Source organism: Phalangium opilio, unplaced genomic scaffold (genome assembly GCF_054372755.1).
Source record: "Phalangium opilio isolate 3A_F unplaced genomic scaffold, DU_Popi_V2 ptg000003l_1, whole genome shotgun sequence".
NCBI lineage: Eukaryota > Metazoa > Arthropoda > Arachnida > Opiliones > Phalangiidae > Phalangium > Phalangium opilio.
Genome location: NW_028324145.1, coordinates 1,708,825 through 1,734,985, shown reverse-complemented (window position 1 = coordinate 1,734,985; position 26,161 = coordinate 1,708,825). Strand labels below are relative to the sequence as shown.

Here is a 26,161-nt window from a genome sequence, read left to right as displayed (position 1 = left end):
GAATCAATCTTTTGACTACTAATGAAAAGCTTTCATTTTTTTAAATCAGATAGAACCTAAAATTACGTTTTCAAAAATATATAGATATTGATAGTTTTAATAACTTAACTAATTTTAATTAATTTATAAAAGTATTAGTTTTCGGCGCCGCTCCGATCACTGCCCCCTCTACAGGCGTTTGCAAAAACACGAGCGAAAAAAACTAAATTACTCCCGCGACCCTCTTCTCGCTTGGAGGTGCAGTAGATTTACTCCTAAAAGTAGTTTTCATACTATTCTGCAATTTTCGCCAAATTAAAATAACTCATTTCGATACGGATGCTTTCAAAGTTATAAAGGAAGGTAAATAGTTTCACTGTAATTTTGGTGTTCAAAGTAATAGTTTTACTATGTTTAATTACAATTAAAAATATGTTAAAGCTTAGATTAGGGCCATTAGGCTGAAATAAAGCCATACCATTATTATACATGGAAGCTAAGCCTTTGCCAAAAAGCGCAAAAATGTGGTGTTTTGGACATTACCTGTAACAATTTTGACAAATCTCTATCATCCTTACTCTACAACGTAACCAAGAGTTAAGAGAACAAAGGATAATAAACATGAAAAATCAGAATTATGTTTACAAAGGTCTTCTCAAATATGCGCCGCTTCCCCGGTGATAGTGAAGGTGGTCTAGAGCTCCCTTCATTCTCCTATTTACAAACAACCAGTGAATCAAGAGACATTAGCAACGTCACTAGGGTAAAAACAAGTTGGGCGGTATTTCGCGGCTAGTTTCAAAATGTCTAACGTACTTTTCTTAATTTTAAACGTTTTAATTCATTTTTTTTGGGCACACATAATTTAAGGCACATTTTTTTACCTAAAACTGCCCTCATCTTGTACTAGTCGGAAAACATTGATTCTATCCCTTTAAATTCACGTTTACACTGAATACAAATGTAGTAAAGCAGAATGAAAAGGTAAACACCAAATTTGATATATTAATATAAAAGATGTTCTTGGAATATTGAAATGAAGCAGAGCTTTATAGCTACAAAACTACTAAATGAATCGTAATGCCGAATCATACTTAACATATTTTCATTTAATATTCTGCAATAAGAAAGTGTTATGGTTTTGTAAGAGATCGATTTATCCGTGCAATTTTTTGCGCATTTACAGACCTTGGATTTATCCTACTCGCTTTATATTAACTTTTGATGTGCGTACAGTGTTTCTATTCAGATTCAATCTTCATTACTCATTCTATATAAATGTTCCTTGTGTCCCATTCGACCGAATCCCATTCGACCGAACGCGTTTCCCATTCAACCGAAAACAGCCCAAATGTGCGGTTTTGGGAAAATATATATCAAAATTTAAATAGCAAACGTTTTCACTTTTTTTAAGGATTTTTTTTACCCTACAGTTTTCGTTGTATATATATATTGATATTTGAAATGCAAAATTTAATTTTAAGAGTGATTGATAATGGAGAAAATTGCATTGTTTTGGAAAAGGTGGCAGCTAACTATTAGGAGAATATTTTGGAAAAGGTGGCAGCTAATTAGTAGGAGAATGTTTAGGAAAAGGTGGAAGCTAATTAGTAGGAGAATGTTTTGGAAAAGGTGGCAGCTAATGAATAGGAGAATATTCAGGAAAAGGTGGCAACGAATTATTGGAGCCATTGTTTTGGAAAAGGTGGCAGCTAACTATTAGGAGAATATTTTGGAAAAGGTGGCAGCTAACTATTAGGAGAATATTTAGGAAAAGGTGGCAGCTAATTAGTAGGAGAATGTTTTGGAAAAGGTGGCAGCTAATCAGTAGGAGAATTTTTTGGAAAAGGTAGCAGCTAATTAGTAGGAGAATGTTTTGGAAAAGGTGGCAGCTAATTAGTAGGAGAATTTTTTGGAAAAGGTGGCAACGAATTATAGGAACCATTGTTTTGTTAAAGGTGGCAGCTAACTATTAGGAGAATATTTTGAAAAAGGTAGCAGCTAATTAGTAGGAGAATGTTTTGGAAAAGGTGGCAGCTAATTAATAGGATAATAACCTAACCTAACCGAACCTAACCTAACCTAACTTACAATTTCCTTCTCTGGGTTTGAACCCGAGCATCAGAATTAAAAGCCTGATATTCTACCATGCTGCTGCGGTGATTCGAAATCCTCACAGACATTTAATTAACTAATTCTTTCAAATAAATTCCCATTCAGCAGAAACCCGCCATTGGGCTGGAAATTTAAATATATTCTTCATAAAAAACCAAAAAGCGGTTCCGGTCCAATGGGATTCGGTCCAGTGGGACTATACCTAAATGTCCACTTGTGTTACGAAGAAAGAAGATTATCTTAGATAATTAAATAAATATAAATGATATTAATTTTTTTAATTGTCAGTATTTTACCTTAATTCTAGTTAAGTCGTTTTAAGAAACGTTATTCTTAAAATGATTTTAATCATACCTATTGTTGACGTTTGACTTGTAGCGTAAACCGTTGGAAATTTAGGGTATCAATCGATTCACAAATGATAGGAATAAGCCCAATTGCGTGAACCTTTGGTAGAAGCCCTGCCATTGGGAGGCTAGATGTTTTTCGTAACTTTAGCCAATCGCGAGTACATCTTAATCCCAACGATGATAATGGAGTGGAAGCCAATGTTTCAGATTTGCGTGTATGTAATGTGTATATGATGGTGTTGACAGAAGCCATAAGTATATAATGGTGGTATATACCATTAGAAAAACGAGTGTGGAGAGAGCGTAATGAAGTAGAATTTTGCTAATTTCTGTTAATTACGAACGGGGTCCGGAAATTGCGAACACGTTTGCTCCGATTTGCAAACTGCGAACGCGGTGACAGACAGACACATACACAGATACGTCCAGTGTAATACCTCTCCACGACGTCATCGTCACTGGGAGAGATAAAAACCTGTGTCAAGTGGAAATTCAAGTGATTTTTTATGAATTCCTCTAATTCCAAGACATTCCAGCATATGGAACTCTCCTAGAATTATTTCCCAATGATTGAAAAATCAAACTAAGTATGAATTTCTTCAAATATTTGATATAAGGTAGTCTGAAGAAATATAAAATAATTTTGATTTTTAAAATCTTGGGATATTTTTAGGATGTTTCACTAAGCAGGTAGAATTAGTAGATGATTTCCCTCTAAGCTCATATCGAAAACCTTCCACTTTAAAAAAAACACCATATAAGCTAATAAAAGCGTTAAGTAAAGCCCAAGTGTGTTTATCCGTGCACCATTCAAACAGTTTTATATTAAAAACAGTATTTTCGTTTAAAAACATTTCAATGAGAGTCAATTAACACCGTGCCGTTTTTCGAAGCACCCAGTGATAGAACACCTTCCAACTGAAACAAAAACACCTTTCAGATTAAAGCACACCTGAAAGAGTTAATAAAGCCTAAAAATGTTTCTACGTACCAGTAAATCACCATTTCCTTAAAAAATACCTAAAAAGAGTCCACTAGCACTTTTTAGGGAGAAAACACCATCTCAATTAAAAACACTCTAAAAGAGTATATACACCTCAAGGCATTTCCAAACAGCCATGAAACACCGTTTTTTCTAACAGAGTACTAATAACGCAATAATATTTCCAACGTGTCATTTTTCATTGAAAATTTATTTTGTGAAACCAACGTGTCTAGAAAGTCATATCTTCTTATTCTAGATCTTTAAGAAATAAAATGGCAGCTAATAAAAAATGTCCAGAAACCTTCGTCCAGGGCCGTATATGTACCTGCACACGACATACTTGATAGGCTAAAGAATTATTTTCAGGCTGGCACAAGTATATTCGCGTTTGCAATCATTATTTCTTTTCTTTTGACTCGAAATCTATGGCTTACTACCATTTCAAAGGGAAGACATATTTTATGGAGAACAATCTCTCGGTATTTTAAGGTTTTATGGAATATTTTATCCATATTCTTCTTCGAACGTAAGTTACGTGGAAAGTTCAAGGTTTTGATTCTTTATATCTAGGGATCATTTAGGAAAATTAAGACGGTCGATCTTTTCAAAACTTTTAAATCACCATTCAAAGAATAAGGGCAACAGTCCATAAAATTTGGGGCGAAATAATGTTAAAAAATTATTGTTCGTTGTTGCGGTGTGTTTGCTTGCTTTTTCTACGAGACTTAGTTGGAAATAGGTTTGTCGAAAGAAGAGACAATGAATCTCAATAATCTAGGAGTTGAGGACAGTTTAAGTTTCGCTCCTCAATGTTAAAATAAGGCAAGCAGATGGATAAAAAATCGGAGTAGACTGTCTTCCACCTCTTCAATTGAACTTAAATTTGGAATATATCTGAACTAACAACCAAAAACAATTCTGGGAAAGTTTCATCTTGAAACTGTCAAGGGACACCGAGAAAAATGTCCCAGAAATCTGGCCTAATTTCTTCTTTTTTAGACCAAAGCCCTGTACAAATGTTTAACACGTCTGGCACCAATGTATTGCGTATGATGCGGAATCAAGAGGCTGGACAAAGAACTTATCAGGGTGTTTTTTAAAAGTTCATCAATAATGAAAGAGCGTGTTTATTGGGCTCAACTCAGTGGAAAGTATCAAAGAACATGGGGTTTACAACCTGGTTCACGGGTAAATAAATGATGTGGCTTGAGGGAATTTTTCAGCAAGCAATAAAGACGATTCAATTCGATCGAGTATGGTAGGGAACCTTATTGTTTAAAATGCTTACCATAACTAAACCTGTTTAAAATAATAATTAAATGCTTATAGTGAACACAGTATTTCGTATTTCCATGACAATAATGTCGATATTTCTTTCGTATTTATTAATCACTTCTGGGAACAATGTTGGTATTAATTGTCAGAAGCCGATTAGGCTTTACACATGAAGTACGTAACATATGCATGGGGGAGCAACACGATATTCTCTAAGCTCCTAGGAAAGAACCTCCCCTTACGTGGAGGAAAATAGTTCAGTAAAGCGGCTTCTTCGGATCGGTGCGATCCTTCGCCTTAAGAACCGATTTATCAAGTACATAAACTACTATAAAGATTGAGTAGGGTGTCCAAAATAAAATAGATAAAACTATTCACAATGCCAAAGATTATTTGGGAGTAAGGAACGAAGATCTTATCAATCTGGGTAGCTTTTGCTTGGATTATTCAAGACGCCATGTATCTGTTTTTTTTTACGAGGAATGTTTTCTGTTCTCGCGGCTACGACGAACCCAGCCGCCGGTGGCTCGGGAATCGGGATACCGCCGATATCTAGCCAAGACTAAGTGTAGTTTTCGAGTCTACTATTATTCGCAGAGCTATTTTCTCTTGAAATTAAAAACATTCTTATAATATTTAGTTGAAGATTTATTAGGTGACTCGGAAATTTTCGGAATTTGAGCTTTAAAACGTTGAATATATTATAAAGGCTAAGAACGATACCTCAAATTTGCCTTCCGAGCTTCCCGGTTAGGTTGACGGCGAGGTCGAGTCGAGGTCCAATGCAAGAAAATAGTACTGTAGCCGTCGCCGATTGGTCTGGCATCAAAGAAGTTATCTAAGGTTAGGGGGCTCATGATTGGTCAAAAGCTTTTTTGTTCGTCTGCTTAGTTTTTACTTCGGAAAATGTCATGAAATCCACGGCCAAAGCTTTGGAAAGTGGGACTTACGTACTTTGTGTCCGCTTTTGGTATTATTGTACTTGGATATTTTTTACTTCGGTGAAAATAGGACTATACAACCAGCTTATATAGCAATATATTTGTCGTTGGGTCAGTCCCTTGATTTTGCATCATCCAAAATACCTAGGTGTCAGACGTGTTAAAATTTTTTATGGGGTTTTGGTCTAAAAGAGCTCAAATTGGCCAGATTTTTCTCGGTCTCCCGAGACAGTTACAAAACGAAACTTTCCCAGAATTATTATTGATTCTGAGTCCAGATATATTCCAAATTTCTGTTCAATTCAAAGGGAAAGACAGTGTACTCCGAGCCTCCGAGGTCTATTCCATTTGTTTGCCTATATAAAGCATTAAGGTGTGAAATTTGAACTGATCTCAACTCCAAGATTATTGAGATTTATTGTCTCTTTTTTTCTCGATAAAACGATGACAAACCAAGCATCGTAGAATACGCAAGCAAAACACCGCACTAGAGAACAACAATTTTTTGACAATAGTTCTCCCAAAATCCTATGGGCGGTTGCCAATATTCTTTTCCATGCAGCTAAGCAACTTATGTACACATCACGCGGGGCCAAGAAATTCTTAACTTAAATCTCTTTAAAAGCTTGAAACTTCTTCGGAATCGTGTATCAGCAACAGAATGTTCCTAAATGTTCCTTAAGTGTAAAGCCAGGAGGTAAAACTTCGGTTAACTTTAAATACATTTACCATAGCGTATCCTGAACATTTGCGTCATATATCTGAGCGAATCTTGTTGGCGTCCTGGTTAATAGGCGTCATGTTCATAGGATTTTTGATGAGTTGTTTCCTGAAGTCGGAGTTCTTTGACGAGAAATACTTCTTCATTGAGACAGTCAAAGACGTTCAACATTTTCAACAACGAGGCGAAATTCAACCAATGATTGGAGAAGGTGGCTTGGTTCATAACATCTTTAAAAACCGAGCGAGTATTCCTTATTTAAATCTAAGCCTACTCAAGCTACGCTACAATAGAATATTAATAAACAGAAAGCCTTCAATAGTTTTACATAAAGTATTTAAGTTGAGTTAAGACTGGTTTTCACCGACCAAATTTCACGGAACCGTTAAAAACATTTCTGCATAATTTTGCGGATAATTCCACAAAAAACCCGCGGCAAACCGTTTTTACCGAAACTTGTAATACGAAAAAGCGCGAGTTCACGGAGACCAAGGCTTACCAGTCATGTTGAAAATGCACCAACAGCAACTTATCGATTTTCTTAGTTTTTATTGTCTTTGTAAAAACGTTTATTTTATAATATAAGCCAAACGTACGACTTTAACAAATTCGTTAAAATGAAACAGTTTTATTAATTTTACTCGACAAAATAAACGCCTTCAATTGAAACAAGATGGGCTTACCCATAATTAAGCCACATCTCTTATGAACTCTCGCTATCCCTACTACAATAAATATACTTCTAGGGAAATATCCCCTGTTATACCGGTAAGGTGGAATTACTTTTCAATAGCTGCTTGGCAACGTGAATCACATGTCTCCAGCACCCTTTACTAATTTAATTACTAATACTTCACCTACTACCAGCACTCGGGTAAAACTATTAGTCCCATCGATATCTTGTAGCTAAGAAGAAACCAAAAGATCTATGGGCAAAATTGCCATAGCGCGCTTCTATAGAATTCTCGCCCGCTCGTACCGATTCTATATCCTATATTTCTCTCTCTCTTACTCTCTCTCTCTCACTCGCTCTCTCTCTCTCTGTGCTCATTGAGCTCGGACCGCTCATATGCACTTTCGTTCTCTCTCCTACTATCTCTGCAGCCCTCATTCAACAGGCGACTGTAGAGGTGGCAGTATAGTAACAGGCTGGCGTGCTGTAGGTCCCGGGTTCGATTCCCGGTGGTGGTGGAGAGGAAAGTAAATATTATAAATTTAAAATTAGTTGACAAAACATTGCTCAGCCAGCGCCACCTAGAAGTGGTTTTACGAAAAACTATCAAAAGCGGATTAGGCTTCACACATAAAGTACGTAAGTAACACTTTTCCATAACTTTCGCCGTGGATTTCATGACATTCCCGAAGTAAAAACTAAGCAGACGAACAAAAAACTTTTAACCAATCATGAGCCCCCTAACCGTAGATAACTTCTTTGATGCCAGACCAATCGGCGACGGCTACAGTACTATTTTCTTGCATTGGACCTCGACTCGACCTCGCCGTCGCTCGGAAGGCAAATTTGCGGTATCGTTCGGTAGTCTTTATAATATATTCAACGTTTTAAAGCTCAAATTCCGAAAATTTCCGAGTCACTTAATAAGTCTTCACCTAAATATTATATGATTTTTTTTAATTTCAAGAGAAAAATAGCTCTGCGAACTATAGTAGACTCGAAAACTATACTAAGACTTGGCTAGGTATCGGCGGTATCCCGATTCTGGAGCTGACGGCGGCTGGGCTCGCCGTAGCCGCGAGAACAGAAAACATTCCTCGTTACCAAACAGATACACGGCGTCTTAAATAGTCCAAGCAAAAACTGCCCATATGGATAAGATCTTCGTTTCTAACTCTCAAATAACTTTTAGTATTGTGAATAGTTTTATCTAAAGAATATTTTAAACACCCTACTCAGTCTTTATAGTAGTTTATGTACCTGATTAATCGGTTCTTAAGACGGAAGGATCGCAAGGATCAGAAGGAACCGCGTTACTGAACTATTTTCCTCCGCGCAAGGGGAGGTTCTTTCCTAGGAGCTTAGAGAATATCGTGTAGCTCCCCAAGCACATGTTACGTACTTCATGTGTAAGCCTAATCGCCTTCTGGTACTATTTAAAAATAACGAACAAAACATCTTCTACATCATCATCAAAATTGCCAAAGCAGGCTTCTATAGAATCCTCGCCAGCTATTACCTCTTATATATCTTATTTCTTTCTCTTGGAGCTCACTCAGCACCGCTTGGACCGCTTCTATCCTATTCCTATCTCTCTCTCGGAGCTCACTAAGCACAGCTCGGACAGCTCCTATATATCAGGCTGGCTAACCAAACGTGCCAGGCTCGATTCCCGGTGGTGGTGGAGAAGAAAATATATAAACTAAAAGTTGTTGATAAAACATTATGAGGCCAGCTCCACCTAGAAGTGGTTATACGAAGTAATTTTTAAAACTAACGAGCAAAACAGCTCATCTTCTTCTTCGTCTTCACACACCTGGTCAAACTAATAGTCCATCGTATATACGATGTGGCTAAAAATAAATGGTGTCGAAAAAAACCTCTAGCAAGCTGACCAAAACCAGGCCTGTGACGTCATTCATATTGTTTGTCGATTCCTATTGGCCACCGCCTTCCTTTCGGTAAAAATTTGCGGAATAATAGAAAACCAATTCCGTGCTTGGCTCCCAGAAAACGCGAAAATTTGCGGAAAATTACCTCTGAAAAAACGGCACGGCACGTGGACTTTCCAGCGTTTTGGTCCGGTGAAAACCAGCCTTTAAACATCAACAAACGCTTTTTGATGTTCTAGGCCAAGCAAGAAAATAATTTTGATAATTGGATGAAATATCATTTGAGCGCTCAGAATTTCATTAATATGTTTGCACTACTTGAGATGAAGTTCTATAAGAACATCCTTAATGGCAATATAGCTTTGATGGTGAGCAGCCATTTCTTGACGTGGCTTTTCGACAAAGCTCTCACAATTGAACCAGCCAATTTAACAAACTTGAAATCCATGTACGAGGGTTTCTACTTTTCGAAATCGGTTGATGCGAGCCATTTTCTTGTTTACACCGTTAATGCGTCCTTCTTCGAAAACAAAGTATTTTGCGATAATTTCATGAACAGGTAAACGAAGGAATTAACGACAATAATACAGTATTTTAAACAATATCAAAATTTCAAACCTTATCTTTCCATTGTCTGTTTCATTTATCAGTATTTTGGTGTTATTTGAGACTAAACCTTTCAAATATGGAGATTTCAACAGCGAATACTCACTGAATTATTTGACTTGGGAACGACCGATACAAACCGTATCCGATTTGAATTTGTTCGCCGTCGCTGGAGCTTTTTACATAACCTTCATGGCGCAAGCTTTTTGTAGCGTCTTATTCTTCGTCGAGTTGTTTATCGGATGGAATAACAGAAACGGGAATAGAAAGAAAAATCACTTTGAAATTTCAATTAATATGAGGCAGCATTCGTTTCGAAGGCGCAGAAATCGAGGCCTCACGAGAATGAACACTTACTTGGGAACTGCACAAATATCTATGAAGACAAACCTGGAAAGTGAGAAATTTAGATAAAAGTTTATTGGTAGTATGACGATCACATTTTAAATGCAGACTAGCAACTGTTTTTCTTTGTTTAACCACGTAGTATAACCAAGAACGAATTCAGGATACCATAAGAACGTGGAATGGTAACATTGTCCCCTGGTACCACGAAGTCATACTTCTTTCGATAACCGTTACCGCCTTCGTTCTAGGTAACGACTTAAAATCCGTTTTTAGCGCCGTCGGTGGGTTATAAATCAATTAAATTGGCTCGAATCACATTCAGGTTCTCTAGCCTTAAGCCTTGGCGTTATACGGCCAAGTTTGGGAAATCCGTTGTAATGACTTTGTCCCAGATAAATCAGGCTCTCTTATAGAAAAATCTAGATTCTTTATAACCACTCTTTTTAAATATATCAGTTCATCATTAAAGATTTTAACAAGTTTTTTCTCAACACTCCCAGACCTAGGAGACTAAATTTTCCATATTCCCAAAAATGGGCCCCTCCCTCATATTATGAAAAGTATGACTTCATGGCGCCAACATTGCCTTGTTTCAACGTTCTTATTGTATCCTGAATTCGTTCTTGGTATAACTAAAATCTGCGATATGTCAACGATCGGATCCATTCTTCGGTCTATATATGGACGAAAATAGTTTTCATTTAAATCTTGACACTACTTGATGTCTGACAACGTTCAACTAGGTTTACTACGAATGTTTTTTAACTTGATTCCATATAGATAAAATAAGTTTATTTTTCGAATTTTTTATAAAATCTAAATCGACGTATTTGCGAATCTATTAACTTTTCTTCGAAGAAAATCGATGAAGACTTTTTTTGTATTTTCATATTAATTTAACTATTTATGGCAGTTTTCATCGAAATACTCTGATTTGTATAAGTTTTCTATAAGATAACGTATTTGACGATTTCACATTTTTTACACTAAAAAACGGTAAAAAGAAATTTTTAAAAGTAAGTTTTTCTTGAAAAATATGTGACGAAATTCAACTAAGTTGTACATAACGGTATTACCTAAATATAAACTGTAGGCTAATAAGCTATGATTATAATATTTTTCGTAAGTAAAACTATATTGAAATTTAATTAAAAAATAATTAAAAAGTCGGATTTAGTTAAATTTATATATTCATCGGTTTAATTTAACGATTTGACTAAGCCTCGGTCAAAAGTTGCCATCCAGGCACTCATGCATTAAATTGATTAGAGCCTCAAAGGTCCATCAGAGAAAAAGTAGATGTTTGCAACATGATTAGAATCATGGAATTGAAAGACCAAACTTACTAACACGCCCAGAGTACATGAAAATGATTTTGCAAAATTTAAAAAAATCCATATATATACGGGATCTCCGGCAAGGCTTATTTCGGTCTCAGTCTCGAAAATATGAAGGCAGTTCGCTTTTCTAACAGACTCGCGGTGAAAATATATATATAGAATATTAAAATTCTATTAAAAACAATAAGTGTTAAGGAATATTAGGGAGTTACTATATCTGCACATTGTAAAAATGTAATTGTTTCTAGTCAAATTGATAAAAGTTCAGACTGAACCTAGACGTATTAATGAAAACTGTTTCGAAGGCTTAAAAGATAAGTGAAAAAATAAAATGACTGAAGTCCCAGATATTGTAATTTTTAAGTTTAGAGACATGATTTTAAAACATAAATTATTTAAAAAAATTGTTTTAGTTTTTTCCCAAAAACGTTAATCATGACATTTTCCATTCTTTTCGTGACATTTTCCATTCTTTTCGAAAGAGCTCGTGTCGTGCATAACGATATAACAAAAAACACGTGCAGCATCGTTTTAATTTACCACTAGCATGTCTATACTCCATTGTAGTTCCTGGAAGAAGAACTAGCTGATTAAGGATAATGAAATAGATAGTGGCATTTAATTTCTTCTGAGTTATTTTAAACTAATCCCGATAGTGAAATAAATACACAGACGAATTTTTGTTTGTGTCTTTGTAATTGAATTTTGCATTTAGTGTGTTCACCGTAAAACTTAAGTCAACGTCTAAAGATCGTCGAATTCTGCAAGATAATGCTAAATTGCTTTCACAGCAACTTTTCGATGATTGATTTATAAGTCATTTTGAATTGCCGACACAAAATGAGGGAAACGATGGCCGTATAAGCGGAGCGAGTTGCGAAACAAAAGTACCCTATAGCAAGGAAAAAATTATTTTTCATGATTGCCCTTTTTATATCGAAAAGCTAATGTAACGCTTCCTTGCTCTTTTGAAAATATTGCAAAATTAATGACAAAATGTTTGAGCAAATGGAATTGACATTGAAAAAATTACTTTATTTTCCCAAATTAATTTTGGAAAACATTTTTACTGGAATATTCTCCCAAAATTCAGGTAGGTTTCCTTCACAGTGCTAACCAAAAATTCATTTTAAATCGATTGAACTCTTAAAACGTATTCAGTTCGATTTTCATATCGATTTTTTAAATCAACGTGTTTCGGCAAGATAAGCACTTTTTATGATATTTGAACTTATTTTCAAATAGAACCTATGAATACATTCTTTTTCTATTTGTTATTGTATTTTAACTATATAATGCGATATTCATTTAAATACGCTGTTTAGATTTAGTTTTCAATGTGAAAACGTTTCGCTGATTGCATACTTTTACACTAAAAACCCCAATTTGTTTTCCTCAAAATAAATTTTCAAGAGTTTCTTTCTGGACAAATTTCCAACTAAGATCACAGGTAAGAGAGTAAGGACGGCCTTATAACCCAGGTTTTACCCCCCTTCTTTCCCCCTTTCAGGGTAAAATTATTGATGACGTCACGTGATGGTGTTTGGGGGGGAGAGATGGGGGAATTGATGATGTCACGTGTATGGAACGCCAATCGTGTCACATGCAACACAAATCAACGCGTTAAAATTTAAAATCAACACGACAAAAATTTTTTGTCGCGTTAAAATTTATAACCAACCAAATCCACGGATATTTTTGATAAAAATATTTCAACGAATCATATTACGGAAATCAGAAGGGAGTGGCAAGGGCGTGTCTTTAAATTTTAACGCAACAAAATAATTTTAACGCGTTGAAAATATTTTAACGCGATGAAATCGTCTCGTCGCGTTGATTTTCATTTTAACGCGACAAAATCGTGTCGTTCATTTTCGATGGTTTTCTATTGGCTCAAGCTTTGTCCAATAACCAGAAATATTTGCCCAAAGGGAGTTGTTAAATGATGTTCATTAACATAATTCGTCCATTACCAGTTTCACGACATTTAATCTAGTATATCATTGGTCTAAATTATCGTCGCGTCAAAATATTTTCAACGCGTCAAAATCATGTAGCATGTGACACGATTGGCAAGTTTGTCGCGTTAAAAATGAAATTCAACGCGACAAAAAACCGATATCATCGCGTCAAAATATTTTTAACGCGTCAAAATCATGTAGCATGTGACACGATTTGCGAGTCTGTCGCGTTAAAAATGAAATTCAACGCGACAAAAAACCGAAATCATCGCGTCAAAATATTTTTAACGCGTCAAAATCATGTAGCATGTGACACGATTGGCGAGTCTGTCGCGTTAAAAATGAAATTCAACGCGACAAAAAACCGAAATAATCGCGTCAAAATCATGTAGCATGTGACACGATTGGCGAGTTTGTCGCGTTAAAAATGAAAATCAAAGCGACAAAATCATGTAGCATGTGACACGATTGGCGAGTTAACGCGTTGAAATTCATGTCGTTCGGAGCTGAACACCGGTAATTCACCGATCCCTATTTTATTCCAAACCACGGGCTACGGTTCTTAGTTCAGAGCGTTTCGGAACACACTTCTTTTTAAATCCAAGAAAAAAAATCCCAGCAACCAACCGAAGATTGCACAGTGCATAGTCATAGGTTCAGTTGTAACTTTAAGGTTTTCTATCACTGAAGAAGAGCCCTTAAAAGTATGTAGGCATTGAAATCTACGCCTGGCTTCGCTTTTAGCCAACCAGGCATCGCAAATCGTTTTGAATAGCGATATTAACATGGCGGATTTCAGGAGGCGTATTGCCAAATAAATTCTATTATGAGACCTCAGAAAAGTTAATTACTTTATTTAATCACTGAAAATGAGGTAAATTTGGTTGTAAGAATCGCCAAATTAAAAATTATTATTTTAACAATTATAATTGAACGTTAACATTCGTGTGAGTTCAGCTCTATAATCTAAGCCTTGGCGTAAACTGCACCTCAGATTAATAACCCCTGGATATGAAAGGCAAGCAAAACCGGGCGTTTTCAAATAGTATCGCCATGTGGCGCCCTCAGACGGCAAAACGTAGAACTTTGTCACCCCATGCAGACGACGCAGTTTGAATTGTATGGTTATTCGAATTTCTGGCAATGCCTAGCAAACGTAAACGGTTTTTTTGTGTCTTCGAAGACCATTATTGCTTTCCTGTCATTTGATTTATCAAATTTATAGTTTAATCTAATTTTTACATAAATAAAAAAACCAAAACCCTACCGAATTTAGTGACCAAACCCTCCGGACCAGGTACCGCGATGAGAAGAGAAAAAGAAACTGGAACCGCGGATAAAAAGTAGCCGAGCATGGAGTAGCAAACGCGGTCACGCGCTTACTGAGTCTGTTTGGGGTAACTTTTTTCCAAGTTTTGACTATAGGGGCGCTAGAGATGCCGATGCCCTATTCAAGTATGCCTCCCTATTTCCTTTCATATCCAGGGGGTTATTAATCTGAGACTGCACTATAGAAGCCCGTTCAATCGGCCAATAAATGAGACCTTTGGATAATCGGCGGGAAGTTCGAATGATGGCAAAAGTAACAAATAAGTTCTATGGGATGAGGTAGCTTTTTTGGCCAGTTTTTTTTTGTTTGATATAAAATAATTTTCCAAAAGTCAAAGTGATGACTGAATATTTCTTCGGATCTACTGGTCCAAATGTCCTGAAATTTGAATGAGAGGTGTGTTACAATCTATTCTATTATAATGAAGAAGATTTAAGCTTATAGAATGAATAGTTTTTTTAAATAAAAATTAATTTCCTATGTCAAAATTGTAAATTCAATGCTTACAACCAGTTTCCAAGATAAAACATACCCAATCTCATCCTCCTTTTCCAAATTAGTCTTTTAGAGAATATTAGATTTAAGAAACCTAGACCTCTGGAACCAATTTTCTAAGATTTCAATCTCATCGAGACAAGGCCTTACATCTTGGCACCAATTAAGACATGGAGCCCATGAAATCCTGTTGCCACAAAGAATGTGGCGCCATAAATTGAGTCGGCAATGGAGAAAGGGACTTCAATGTATTTTCAAGCTTAAAATAATGATTGTATAATAGTGACTAAAAGTGATTTTTAGCCTGGTTTGGGTTATAATTCAAGATGCTTTGATGTGATCATGTAATTGAAATTCCTGATAAAAAATGAATGCATTAAAATATAAAGTTTACCACACAAGAAGCCAAACGCGCTAACCATTGCGCCACGGAAGCCCAAAAATTAAATGGTCGTCAGGTATTGTTGAAAAACTTTGGCTTTTTACGTTACATTTGGGATCTCACAACTCCGCTCCCGGGTGCGCTCGAACCACCAACCTTTCGATTAACAGCCGAACGCGGTATTCATTAAGTCACGGAAGCTCAGAAATTAAATGGTTGTCAGGTATTGTGGAAAACTTATGACTTTTTATGCTACAACTGAAACCCCACAACACCTCTCCCGGGTGGGCTCGAACCACCAACCTTTCGGTTAACAGCCGAACGCGGTATTCATTGAGCCAAGGAAGCTCTGAAATTAAATAGTCGTCAGGTATTGTGGAAAAACTTTGACTTTTTACGTAACATCTTAAACCTCACAGCACCGCTCCCGGGTGTGCTCGAACCACCAACCTTTTGGTTAACAGCCGAACGCGCTAATTATTGCGCCACGGAAGCCCGAAAATTAAATGGTCGTCAGGTATTGTTGAAAAACTTTGGCTTTTTACGTTACATTTGAGATCTCACAACACCGCTCCCGGGTGCGCTCGAACCACCAACCTTTCGATTAACAGCCGAACGCGGTGTTCATTAAGTCACGGAAGCTCAGAAATTAAATGGTTGTCAGGTATTGTGGCAAACTTATGACTTTTTATGCTACAACTGAGACCCCACAACACCTCTCCCGGGTGGGCTCGAACCACCAACCTTTCGGTTAACAGCTGAACGCGGTATTCATTGCGCAACGGAAGCCCAAAAATTTAATGTTCGTCAGGTATTGTGGAAAAACTTTAACTTATTATGTAACATCTGAAACCTCACAGCACCGCTCCCGGGTGTGCTCGAACCACCAACCTTTCGGTTAACAGCTGAACGCGCTAGCCATTGCGCCACGGAAGCCCAAAAATTAAATGGTCGCCAGGTATTGTTGAAAAACTTTGGCTTTTTACGTTACATTTGAGACCCCACAACACCTCTCCCGGGTGGGCTCGAACCACCAACCTTTCAGTTAACAGCCGAACGCGCTAACCATCGCGCCAGGGAAGCCTAAAAATTAAATGGTCGTCAGGTATTGTTGAAAAACTTTGGCTTTTTACGTTACATATGAGATCTCACAACACCGTTCCCGGGTGGGCTCGAACCACCAACCTTTCGGTTAACAGCCGAACGCGGTATTCATTGAGCCAAGGAAGCTCTGAAATTAAATAGTCGTCAGGTATTGTGGAAAAACTTTGACTTTTTACGTAACATCTTAAACCTCACAGCACCGCTCCCGGGTGTGCTCGAACCACCAAACTTTCGGTTAACAGCCGAACGCGCTAATTATTGCGCCACGCAAGCCCGAAAATTAAATGGTCGTCAGGTATTGTTGAAAAACTTTGGCTTTTTACGTTACATTTGAGATCTCACAACACCGTTCCCGGGTGGGCTCGAACCACCAACCTTTCGGTTAGCAGCCTAACGCGCTAACCATTGAGCCACGGAAGCACAGAAATTAAATGGTTGTCAGGTAATGTGGAAAACTTATGACTTTTTATGCTACAACTGAAACCCCACAACACCTCTCCCGGGTGGGCTCGAACCACCAACCTTTCGGTTAACAGCCGAACGCGGTATTCATTGAGCCAAGGAAGCTCTGAAATTAAATAGTCGTCAGGTATTGTGGAAAAACTTTGGCTTTTTACGTTACATATGAGATCTTACAACACCGTTCCCGGGTGGGCTCGAACCACCAAGCTTTCGGTTAACAGCCGCACGCGGTATTCATTGAGCCAAGGAAGCTCTGAAATTAAATAGTCGTCAGGTATTGTGGAAAAACTTTGACTTTTTACGTAACATCTTAAACCTCACAGCACCGCTCCCGGGTGTGCTCGAACCACCAACCTTTCGGTTAACAGCCGAACGCGCTAATTATTGCGCCACGCAAGCCCGAAAATTAAATGGTCGTCAGGTATTGTTGAAAAACTTTGGCTTTTTACGTTACATTTGAGATCTCACAACACCGCTCCCGGGTGCTCTCGAACCACCAACCTTTCGATTAACAGCTGAACGCGGTGTTCATTAAGTCACGGAAGCTCAGAAATTAAATGGTGGTCTGGTATTGTGGAAAACTTATGACTTTTTATGCTACAACTGAGACCCCACAACACCTCTCCCGGGTGGGCTCGAACCACCAACCTTTCGGTTAACAGCCGAACGCGGTATTCATTGCGCAACGGAAGCCCAAAAATTTAATGTTCGTCAGGTATTGTGGAAAAACTTTGACTTATTACGTAACATCTGAAACCTCACAGCACCGCTCCCGGGTGTGCTCGAACCACCAACCTATCGGTTAACAGCTGAACGCGCTAGCCATTGCGCCACGGAAGCCCAAAAATTAAATGGTCGCCAGGTATTGTTGAAAAACTTTGGCTTTTTACGTTACATTTGAGACCCCACAACACCTCTCCCGGGTGGGCTCGAACCACCAACCTTTTGGTTAACAGCCGAACGCGCTAACCATCGCGCCAGGGAAGCCTAAAAATTAAATGGTCGTCAGGTATTGTTGAAAAACTTTGGCTTTTTACGTTACATATGAGATCTCACAACACCGTTCCCGGGTGGGCTCGAACCACCAACCTTTCGGTTAGCAGCCTAACGCGCTAACCATTGAGCCACGGAAGCTCAGAAATTAAATGGTTGTCAGGTATTGTGGAAAACTTATGACTTTTTATGCTACAACTGAAACCCCACAACACCTCTCCCGGGTGGGCTCGAACCACCAACCTTTCGGTTAACAGCCGAACGCGGTATTCATTGAGCCACGGAAGCTCTGAAATTAAATAGTCGTCAGGTATTGTGGAAAAACTTTGGCTTTTTACGTTACATCTGAGATGTCACAACTCCGCTCCCAGGTTGGGCTCGAACCACCAACCTTTCGGTTAACAGCCAATTGCGCTAACCATTGCGCAACGGAAGCCGAAAAATTAAATGTTCGTCAGGTATTGTGGGAAAACTCTGACTTTTTACGTTACAACTGAGACCTCACAACACCGCTCCCGGATGGGCTCGAACCACCAACCTTTCGTTTAACAGCCGAACGCACTAAGCATTCCGCCACGGAAGCCCAAAAATTAAATGGTCGTCAGGTATTGTGGGAAAACTCTGACTTTTTACGTTACATCTGAGACCTCACAATACCGCTCCCGGATGGGCTCGAACCACCAAGCTTTCGGTTAACAGCCAAACGCGCTAACCATTGCGCAAAAGAAGCCCAAAAATTAAATGTTTGTCAGGAATTGTGGAAAAGCTCTGAATTTTTAGGTTACATCTGAGACCTCAGAACACCGCTCCCAAATGGGCTCGAACCACCAACCTTTCGGTTAACAGCCGAACGCGCTAACCATTGCGCCACGGAAGCCCAAAAATTAAATGGTCGTCAGGTATTGTTGAAAAACTTTGGCTTTTTACGTTACATTTGAGATCTCACAACACCGCTCCCGGGTGCGCTCGAACCACCAACCTTTCGATTAACAGCCGAACGCGGTATTCATTAAGTCACGGAAGCTCAGAAATTAAATGGTTGTCAGTTATTGTGGAAAACTTATGACTTTTTACCTCTCCGTGTGACGTAGTCCAGGAGAGGTTCTGTAACGGCCGTGTCAGTGTGTGTGTCTGTCTGTGTGTGTGTCTGTGTGTGTGTCTGTGTGTCTGTCTGTCTGTCTGTCTGTCTGTCCGTTGTTACACCCACGTGACCGCGTTCGCAGTTTGCGTATCGGAGCAAACGTGTTCGCCATTTCCGAACTGCTTTCACAGTCACGGAAATGGCTCCTCTACTTGAGTTCTCACACCACCATCTTCTGGTCTTTGTCCATCCCACACGGACACCAGTCTGTTCTTACTGGCTTCTAATCACCACCGTCTTCTGTTCTTTGTCAATCCCACATTGACACCAGTCTGCACTTACACTGGCTTCTAACACCACCATCCACTGGTCTTCCGTCTATTCCACATAGACACCAATCTGTATCATTGGCTTCTACTCCGTTATCATCGTTTGGTTTTAGGATATACGCGGCGATCAGCTAGGGTTACGAGAAACGTCTAGCCTCCCTAAGGTGGGATCGCCACCAAAGGTTTTCGCAATTGCGCTTTTTCCTTACTATTATAATGGAAACGAATCGTATATATACCCCAAATTTGAAAAAAGCGGGCAAGAGGGGTACCCTTCACTTTAAACGTCAATATTAGCAAAGTTTGAGAAGATAATAGGTATAACTTTATTTTAAACGATTTAACTATTATTAATGTTAATTATTGAAGATTAAAATAATTAAAAATAATTATATTTATTTAAATATTAAAGATAAACCTCTCGTGCAAAGAGAGAGATTATCATTGCCTCCTATATCTACCAAGGCCCGTGCATGCGATATATTTCCTTCATTGCCTCCTATATCTATCAAGGCCCGTGCATTGTGATATATTTCATTCATTGCCTCCTATATCTATCAAGGCCCGTGCATTGCGATATATTTTTCAAAACAACAACAAAAATGGGAAACCCCAACTCAGAAACATAATAACGTTTTCATTGGATACTTAAGTTTATATAATCTTCTTGACACGGAGAGGTAATATTTTGGTTTTCCCAACTTGTTATGCTACAACTGAGACCCCACAACACCTCTCCCGGGTGGGCTCGAACCACCAACCTTTCGGTTAACAGCCGAACGCGGTATTCATTGAGCCTAGGAAGCTCTGAAAATAAATAGTCGTCAGGTATTGTGGAAAAACTTTGACTTTTTGCGTAACATCTTAAACCTCACAGCACCGCTCCCGTGTGGGCTCGAACCACCAACCTTTCGGTTAACAGCCGACCGCGCTAGCCATTGAGCCACGGAATCTCAGAAATTAAATGGTCTTCCGGTATTGAGGAAAAACTATGACTTTTACGTTACTTATAAAACTTAACACCAACGTTCCCGGGTGGGCTTGAGCCACCAACCTTTCCGATAACAGCCGAACGAGCTGAAAATCCGCCACAGAAGCCCGGAAATTGAAAGGTCGTCAGGTATTGTGGAAAAACTCTGAATTTTTACGTTACATCTGAGACCTCACAACACCGCTCCCAGATGGGCTCGAACCACCAACCTTTCGGTTAACAGGCGAACGCGCTAACCATTGCGCCACGGAAGCTCAGAAATTAAATGGTAGTCAGGTATTGTGGAAAACTTATGACTTTTTATGCTACAACTGAAACCCCACAACACCTCTCCCGGGTGGGCTCGAACCACCAACCTTTCGGTTAACAGCCGAACGCGGTATTCATTGAGCCAAGGAAGCTCTGAAATTAAATAGTCGTCAGGTATTGTGGAAAAACTTTGACTTTTTACGTAACATCTTAAACCTCACAGCACCGCTCCCGGGTGTGCTCGAACCACCAGCCTTTCGGTTAAGAGCTGAACGCGCTATCCATTGCGCCACGGAAGCCCAAAAATTAAAGGGTCGCCAGGTATTGTTGAAAAACTTTGGCTTTTTACGTTACATTTGAGACCCCACAACACCTCTCCCGGGTGGGCTCGAACCACCAACCTTTCGGTTAACAGCCAATTGCGCTAACCATTGCGCAACGGAAGCCGAAAAGTTAAATGTTCGTCAGGTATTGTGGGAAAACTGACTTTTTACGTTACAACTGAGACCTCACAACACCGCTCCCGGATGGGCTCGAACCACCTACCTTTCGGTTAACAGCCAAACGCGCTAACCATTGCGCAACGCAAGCCCAAATATTCAATGTTCGTCAGGTATTGTCGAAAAACTCTGAATTTTTACGTTACATCTGAGACCTCACAACACCGCTCCCAGATGGGCTCGAACCACCAACCTTTCGGTTAACAGCCGAACGCGCTAACCATTGCGCCACGGAAGCCCAAAAATTAAATGGTCGTCAGGTATTGATGAAAAAACTTTGACTTTTTACGTAACATCTGAAACCTCACAGCACCGCTCCCGGATGGGCTCGAACCACCAACCTTTCGGTTAACAGCCGAACGCGGTATTCATTGAGCCACGGAAGCTCTGAAATTAAATAGTCGTCAGGTATTGTGGAAAAACTTTGACTTTTTACGTAACATCTTAAACCTCACAGCACCGCTCCCGGGTGTGCTCGAACCATCAACCTTTCGGTTAACAGCCGAACATGCTAACCATTGCGCCACGGAAGCCCAAAAATTAAATTGTCGTCAGGTATTTTGAAAAACTTTGGCTTTTTACATTACATTTGAGATCTCACAACACCGCTTCCGGGTGCGCTCGAACCACCAACCTTTCGGTTAACAGCCGAAAGCGCTATTCATTAAGTCACGGTAGCTCAGAAATTAAATGGTTGTCAGGTATTGTGGAAAACTTATGACTTTTTATGGTACAACTGAGACCCCACAACACCTCTCCCGGGTGGGCTCGAACCACCAACCTTTCGGTTTACAGCCGAACGCGGTATTCATTGAGCCACGGAAGCTCTGAAATCAAATAGTCGTCAGGTATTGTGGAAAAACTTTGACTTTTTACGTAACATCTGAAACCTCACAGCACCGCTCCCGGGTGGGCTCGAACCACCAACCTTTCGGTTAACAGCCGACCGCGCTAGCCATTGAGCCACGGAATCTCAGAAATTAAATGGTCTTCCGGTATTGAGGAAAAACTATGACTTTTACGTTACTTATAAAACTTAACACCAACGTTCCCGGGTGGGCTTGAGCCACCAACCTTTCCGATAACAGCCGAACGAGCTGAAAATCCGCCACAGAAGCCCGGAAAATGAATGGTCGTCAGGTATTGTGGAAAAACTTTGACTTTTTACGTCACATCTGAGACCTCACAACACCACTCGCGGATGGGCTCGAACCACCAACCTTTCAATTAACAGCCGAACGCACTAAGCATTCCGCCACGGAAGCCCAAAAATTAAATGGTCGTCAGGTATTGTGGAGAAACTTTGGCTTTTTACGTTACATTTGAGATGTCACAACACCGCTCCCGGGTGGGCTCGAACCACCAACCTTTCGGTTAACAGCAAAACGAGCTAACCATTGCGCAACGGAAGCCCAAAAATTAGATGCTCGTCAGGTATTGTGGAAAAGCTCTGAATTTTTACGTTACATCTGAGACCTCACAACACCGCTCCCAAATGGGCTCGAACCACCAACCTTTCGGTTAACAGCCGAACGCGGTATTCATTGAGCCACGGAAGCTCTGAAATCAAATAGTCGTCAGGTATTGTGGAAAAACTTTGACTTTTTACGTAACATCTTAAACCTCACAGCACCGCTCCCGTGTGGGCTCGAACCACCAACCTTTCGGTTAACAGCCGAAAGCGCTATTCATTAAGTCACGGTAGCTCAGAAATTAAATGGTTGTCAGGTATTGTGGAAAACTTATGACTTTTTATGGTACAACTGAGACCCCACAACACCTCTCCCGGGTGGGCTCGAACCACCAACCTTTCGGTTAACAGCCGAACGCGGTATTCATTGAGCCACGGAAGCTCTGAAATCAAATAGTCGTCAGGTATTGTGGAAAAACTTTGACTTTTTACGTAACATCTGAAACCGCACAGCACCGGTCCCGGGTGGGCTCGAACCACCAACCTTTCGGTTAACAGCCGACCGCGCTAGCCAGTGAGCCACGGAATCTCAGAAATTAAATGGTCTTCCGGTATTGAGGAAAAACTATGACTTTTACGTTACTTATAAAACTTAACACCAACGTTCCCGGGTGGGCTTGAGCCACCAACCTTTCCGATAACAGACGAACGAGCTGAAAATCCGCCACAGAAGCCCGGAAAATGAATGGTCGTCAGGTATTGTGGAAAAACTTTGACTTTTTACGTCACATCTGAGACCTCACAACACCACTCGCGGATGGGCTCGAACCACCAACCTTTCAATTAACAGCCGAACGCACTAAGCATTCCGCCACGGAAGCCCAAAAATTAAATGGTCGTCAGGTATTGTGGAGAAACTTTGGCTTTTTACGTTACATTTGAGATGTCACAACACCGCTCCCGGGTGGGCTCGAACCACCAACCTTTCGGTTAACAGCAAAACGAGCTAACCATTGCGCAACGGAAGCCCAAAAATTAGATGCTCGTCAGGTATTGTGGAAAAGCTCTGAATTTTTACGTTACATCTGAGACCTCACAACACCGCTCCCAAATGGGCTCGAACCACCAACCTTTCGGTTAACAGCCGAACGCGGTATTCATTGAGCCACGGAAGCTCTGAAATCAAATAGTCGTCAGGTATTGTGGAAAAACTTTGACTTTTTACGTAACATCTTAAACCTCACAGCACCGCTCCCGTGTGGGCTCGAACCACCAACCTTTCGGTTAACAGCCGAAAGCGCTATTCATTAAGTCACGGTAGCTCAGAAATTAAATGGTTGTCAGGTATTGTGGAAAACTTATGACTTTTTATGGTACAACTGAGACCCCACAACACCTCTCCCGGGTGGGCTCGAACCACCAACCTTTCGGTTAACAGCCGAACGCGGTATTCATTGAGCCACGGAAGCTCTGAAATCAAATAGTCGTCAGGTATTGTGGAAAAACTTTGACTTTTTACGTAACATCTGAAACCGCACAGCACCGGTCCCGGGTGGGCTCGAACCACCAACCTTTCGGTTAACAGCCGACCGCGCTAGCCAGTGAGCCACGGAATCTCAGAAATTAAATGGTCTTCCGGTATTGAGGAAAAACTATGACTTTTACGTTACTTATAAAACTTAACACCAACGTTCCCGGGTGGGCTTGAGCCACCAACCTTTCCGATAACAGACGAACGAGCTGAAAATCCGCCACAGAAGCCCGGAAAATGAATGGTCGTCAGGTATTGTGGAAAAACTTTGACTTTTTACGTCACATCTGAGACCTCACAACACCACTCGCGGATGGGCTCGAACCACCAACCTTTCAATTAACAGCCGAACGCACTAAGCATTCCGCCACGGAAGCCCAAAAATTAAATGGTCGTCAGGTATTGTGGAGAAACTTTGGCTTTTTACGTTACATTTGAGATGTCACAACACCGCTCCCGGGTGGGCTCGAACCACCAACCTTTCGGTTAACAGCAAAACGAGCTAACCATTGCGCAACGGAAGCCCAAAAATTAGACGTTCGTCAGGTATTGTGGGAAAACTCCGACTTTTTACGTTACATCTGAAACCTCACAATACCGCTCCCGGATGGGCTTGAACCACCAAGCTTTCGGTTAACAGCCAAACGCGCTAATCATTGCGCAACGGAAGCCCAAAAATTAAATGTTCGTCAGGTATTGTGGAAAAGCTCTGAATTTTTACGTTACATCTGAGACCTCACAACACCGCTCCCAAATGGGCTCGAACCACCAACCTTTCGGTTAACAGCCGAACGCGGTATTCATTGAGCCACGGAAGCTCTGAAATCAAATAGTCGTCAGGTATTGTGGAAAAACTTTGGCTTTTTACGTTACATTTGAGATCTCACAACACCGCTCCCGGGTGCGCTCGAACCACCAACCTTTCGATTAACAGCCGAACGCGGTATTCATTAAGTCACGGAAGCTCAGAAATTAAATGGTTGTCAGATATTGTGGAAAAACTTTGACGTTTACGTAACATCTGAAACCTCACAGCACCGCTCCCGGGTGTGCTCGAACCACCAACCTTTCGGTTAACAGCTGAACGCGCTAGCCATTGCGCCACGGAAGCCCAAAAATTAAATGGTCGCCAGGTATTGTTGAAAAACTTTGGCTTTTTACGTTACATTTGAGACCCCACAACACCTCTCCCGGGTGGGCTCGAACCACCAACCTTTCGGTTAACAGCCGAACGCGCTAACCATCGCCCCAGGGAAGCCTAAAAATTAAATGGTCGTCACGTATTGTTGAAAAACTTTGGCTTTTTACGTTACATATGAGATCTCACAACACCGTTCCCGGGTGGGCTCGAACCACCAACCTTTCGGTTAGCAGCCTAACGCGCTAACCATTGAGCCACGGAAGCTCAGAAATTAAATGTTCGTCAGGTATTGTGGGAAAACTCTGACTTTTTACGTTACATCTGAGACCTCACAATACCGCTCACGGATGGGCTCGAAACACCAAGCTTTCGGTTAACAGCCAAACGCGCTAACCATTGCGCAACGGAAGCCCAAAAATTAAATGTTCGTCAGGTATTGTGGAAACGCTCTGAATTTTTACGTTACATCTGAGACCTCACAACACCGCTCCCAGATGGGCTCGAACCACCCACCTTTCGGTTAACAGGCGAACGCGCTAACCATTGCGCCACGGAAGCTCAGAAATTAAATGGTAGTCAGGTATTGTGGAAAACTTATGACTTTTTATGCTACAACTGAAACCCCACAACACCTCTCCCGGGTGGGCTCGAACCACCAACCTTTCGGTTAACAGCCGAACGCGGTATTCATTGAGCCAAGGAAGCTCTGAAATTAAATAGTCGTCAGGTATTGTGGAAAAACTTTGACTTTTTACGTAACATCTTAAACCTCACAGCACCGCTCCCGGGTGTGCTCGAACCACCAACCTTTCGGTTAACAGCTGAACGCGCTATCTATTGCGCCACGGAAGCCCAAAAATTAAAGGGTCGCCAGGTATTGTTGAAAAACTTTGGCTTTTTACGTTACATCTGAGAAGTCACAACACCGCTCCCGGGTGGGCTCGAACCACCAACCTTTCGGTTAACAGCCAATTGC

The 26,161-nt window shown here is 40.3% G+C and overlaps 1 protein-coding gene and 4 non-coding genes across 6 annotated transcripts in view; 1 reads left to right on the top strand and 4 right to left on the bottom strand.

Moving 5' to 3' along the window:
• Positions 1–11,894, top strand: part of LOC149717051 (uncharacterized) — a 64,010-nt gene extending 52,116 nt beyond the window's left edge. The window contains exons 6-10 of one of the 2 annotated variants that reach the window (XM_089834757.1): positions 3,796–3,955; positions 6,380–6,613; positions 9,292–9,490; positions 9,582–9,934; positions 10,025–11,894. In XM_089834757.1, the coding sequence (XP_089690883.1) occupies positions 3,796–3,955; positions 6,380–6,613; positions 9,292–9,490; positions 9,582–9,934; positions 10,025–10,029 (951 nt within the window). In that variant the 3' untranslated portion in view covers positions 10,030–11,894. Of the gene's footprint in view, positions 1–3,795; positions 3,956–6,379; positions 6,614–9,291; positions 9,491–9,581 lie in introns of both variants that reach the window. The other variant, XM_089834756.1, reaches the window with a different exon arrangement.
• A 4,950-nt stretch (positions 11,895–16,844) lies between these two features.
• TRNAS-GCU (transfer RNA serine (anticodon GCU)) lies at positions 16,845–16,917 on the bottom strand. The gene has a single exon. It is a non-coding gene; the product is annotated as a tRNA-Ser (tRNA).
• A 1,103-nt stretch (positions 16,918–18,020) lies between these two features.
• On the bottom strand, positions 18,021–18,093 carry TRNAS-GCU (transfer RNA serine (anticodon GCU)). The gene has a single exon. It is a non-coding gene; the product is annotated as a tRNA-Ser (tRNA).
• Positions 18,094–20,828: 2,735 nt separating this feature from the next.
• TRNAK-CUU (transfer RNA lysine (anticodon CUU)) lies at positions 20,829–20,901 on the bottom strand. The gene has a single exon. It is a non-coding gene; the product is annotated as a tRNA-Lys (tRNA).
• A 4,475-nt stretch (positions 20,902–25,376) lies between these two features.
• TRNAS-GCU (transfer RNA serine (anticodon GCU)) lies at positions 25,377–25,449 on the bottom strand. Its single transcript has one exon. It is a non-coding gene; the product is annotated as a tRNA-Ser (tRNA).
• Positions 25,450–26,161: the final 712 nt, after the last annotated feature.